Source organism: Phoenix dactylifera, unplaced genomic scaffold, assembly GCF_009389715.1.
Source record: "Phoenix dactylifera cultivar Barhee BC4 unplaced genomic scaffold, palm_55x_up_171113_PBpolish2nd_filt_p 001959F, whole genome shotgun sequence".
Classification (NCBI taxonomy): Eukaryota; Viridiplantae; Streptophyta; class Magnoliopsida; order Arecales; family Arecaceae; genus Phoenix; species Phoenix dactylifera.
The window spans coordinates 46,562-49,740 of record NW_024069242.1 but is presented as its reverse complement, the minus strand read 5'-3'; the positions used below and the strand labels follow the sequence as shown (position 1 = coordinate 49,740).

General features: G+C 38.1%; 1 protein-coding gene across 1 annotated transcript; it reads right to left on the bottom strand.

Moving 5' to 3' along the window:
• LOC103700449 lies at positions 1-2,530 on the bottom strand. The gene is made up of 3 exons (XM_039123010.1): positions 1,721-2,530; positions 1,371-1,552; positions 1-40 (listed from the first exon to the last, which is right to left on the bottom strand). The coding sequence occupies exons 1-3, from the start codon at positions 2,528-2,530 to the stop codon at positions 1-3; spliced, it is 1,032 nt and encodes a 343-aa protein (XP_038978938.1).
• Positions 2,531-3,179: the final 649 nt, after the last annotated feature.

Sequence of the window (3,179 nt, the reverse complement as noted above, 5' to 3'; positions counted from 1 at the left end):
TTAATTCTTGACAGCTTCTTCAAATGTTAATGGATCAAACCTGCAAAAGAGACATAGCATATTGACTCATCATCAGTATCAATTTGACTTGTGACATTGTACAAGTCTTGGATGCTCCTTGTCTTCCTCGCTGTTGAAGAAGATGAATTAATAGCTGTTGATTGTGGCGAATTTCAGCAACATTCAGCCCTTCGCTTGTGTCTTTTTGCTCCTTTTCGTCATCAAAAACAACCTGCTTTTGCTGGTCATTGCTTGCCCAATTCCAAATTTGCTCCTCATCAAATTCAAACATCTCTTGACATCACAATCTTCTTGGTAGTTGGATTGTACAGCTTGTAGCCATGCGAATTCTCTCCATAACCAAGCAGACACACTTCTGACTTTTGTCTTCAAGCTTGTGCCTTTTTTCTTCTTGGATTTGGCATAAGCACACTGCCAAAAATCCTAAGTGGTCAAACTCTTGGCTTCCGTAAACTCCATGCCTCCTCCGGTGTAGTATCACCAATTCTTTTTTGTGGGAAAACCTGTTAATCAAGTAAGTTGCACACACAACAGCGTTCAGCCCAAATTCTTTAGGAACTCTTCGTTCCTTCAACATACATCTCACCAAAATTCAATGATGGTTCGATTCTTCCTTTCCAATACGCCATTTTGTTGCGGTGTTTGAGGCATAGTGAATTGATGTACAATCCCATTCTTCTTGCAAAAATTTTTGAATTCATCGGAGGTGTATTCACCACCTCTATCAGTTCTAAGACATTTCAAGTAACAACCACTTGGCTTTCTCAACCATGCCTTTTGAACTCCTTGAACTTGCTCAAAACTTCTCTTTTTTCTTTCAATATGTAAACCCAAGTTTTGCCACTATTAATCATCGGTAAAGGTTAGAAAATACCTATTACCACCAATTGAAGTAGGATTAATTGGCCCGCATACATCTGAATGGACCAAGTCAAGGCGTTGATTTGATCTTCTTGATTCTCCCTTCATGAATGGCATTTCTATGTTGCTTCCCCAAGACACAAACTTCACACAACTTGCTGAGTAATTCAATCCTTGGTAGACCAATCACCATCTTCTTTTCTCTCCAAAATCTTCAATGCTTGAAAATTCAAGTGCCCATACCGAAGATGCCAAAGAGTAGAATTATCTGTAATAGTAGCCTTGAAGCAATTCGAATGATCAACAGATAAGGTTAAAGGAAACATTCGATTCTTAGCCATCTTTACATGAGCAATCAAAGTATTGTTTTTATCATGAATAGAAAGACTAGAGTTTTGCATTTGTATATCATATCCTCTCTCAAGCAACTGCCCCAAACTCAAAATATTGTTTTTCATGTCTGGACATAATAGACATTGGAGATATACCTTTGCTCACCATTCTTCAATTCTAGCAAAATTTTACCTTTGCCTATTACTGGTCTTTGAGATAAATCACCAAAAGTAATGTTGCCATACTGTTTTTCTTCAAGCTCAATGAAAAACTCCTTTTCTCCACACAATGTGATTTGAGGCACTCGTATCAAGGTACCACGTGCTGGAATTGCAGCCTTCAAGCTTGTCATAAGCCAATAACAACACTGGTTCTTGCTTCTCTTCTTCTTCTTTATCAACAAAATTCACCTTCTCTTCATTATTGTTAGTATTATACCAACATTCAGAGGCATAATGACCAAACTTCTTGCAAACAATAGCATTGAATTTCAGATTTATCATACCTCCATTTTGGACTGTCCACCACGTCCACGGCCTGAGCCTCGACCGCGACCACGACTACGACCACGTCCACGACTTCTAAATGAATTGCCTTCATCATTGCCTTCTTTCGTTTCATTTGATTGCTGCCATCTACCGCCTCTTCCTCTGCCACGAGAACCTTTGCCTCGTCCTCGTTGAAATCCTCCTCTACTTGATTCGGATTTCTTGTCTCCAAGTGTGAGCTTCATTTGCAACGCATGCTCCACAGAATTTCCTTCTTCTCTTTTTGCAAGTCTTTGCTCATGAACTTGAAGAGAGCCCATCAATTGTTCTAGACTCATCTCCTCCAAATCTTTTGATTCTTCAATTACTGTAGCCACAAGATCAAACCTTGCATCTAGGGATCGCAAGATTTTCTCCATCACTCGAACATCTTCTATCTTTTCTCCATTTCTTCTTAATTGCCTCACAATAGACAAAACTTTAGTAAAATAATCTGAAATTGATTCAGTACCTTCTTTGTGTAGAGTCTCGAACTGAGTTCTTAGAACTTGTAGACGAACCTTCTTCACCTTCTCTATTCCACTGTATGCTTTCTTGAGGAGTTCCCAAGCATCCTTTGATGTTTTTGCTTCAGAGACAATTTCAAACATTGAATCATCAAGCCCTTGATAAATTGTATAAAGAGCTTTCTTGTCTCTTTTTCTCAAATCTTGTAATAACTTCTTTTCTGCCCTCTCCAATGCCGCTTCTGCCTCGGCTGATTCTGGCTTCACATATCCATCCACGATCAGCTCCCATACGTCAAGAGAACCCAACAGGGCCTCCATTTGGATACACCATATATCATAGTTTTCTTTCGATAACTTGGGAACCGATGATGGAACACTGCTTGAGTTCATGATTTCTAGAGAGGAATTTGTTGGAAAATAGGAAGAGAGATTTCTAGAGAGGAAAGGATGAAGAGGCAAAAATACTTCAAATTTTTCTTTCAATTTGGCTCTTGCCTTGCATTCATAAAACCACAAAGACTTACAAGGTATTTATAGGACTCCTAGGTACATGAATAAATCCAAATACCATGAACCACATAATGACCTTTCAACTTTCTAGACAGACTTTTCATACTTCTAGGAGTCTTTACATTTTTCAATACAACTTTTCAACTTTCTAGACAGACTCTTTCATATTTCTAGGAGTCTTTACATTTTCAATACAACCTTTTCAACTTTCTAGACATGTATATTATCAAAACAATAAATAAAAGGATAAGAACAAGTTTAATTCTCAACACAATTCACTACTTCATGGGCTCCATAGAATTATGACAGAAATATATTACCAACTCTCTGAAAGATGATCTAGTCCATGTTTTATTCGAGCACTAACTAACATGGAATTCAGTTTCTTTAGTCCTGCTCAAGAACAAACTCATCCGAGAAACTAACAAGCCTCACATCTCGAATAGCTTACAAAGCT

What these genes read in the sequence shown, in the direction of transcription:
- LOC103700449 (XM_039123010.1), bottom strand. Translation starts at nt 2,530, where the DNA reads ATGGAGGCCCTGTTGGGTTCTCTTGACGTATGGGAGCTGATCGTGGAT. An exon ending in GTGGACAGTCCAAAATGGAG is followed by an intron (nt 1,553 to 1,720) that starts GTATGATAAATC and finishes ACAAGCTTGAAG; the next exon opens with GCTGCAATTCCAGCACGTGG. An exon ending in TTGAAGAATGGTGAGCAAAG is followed by an intron (nt 41 to 1,370) that starts GTATATCTCCAA and finishes TCTCTTTTGCAG; the next exon opens with GTTTGATCCATTAACATTTG.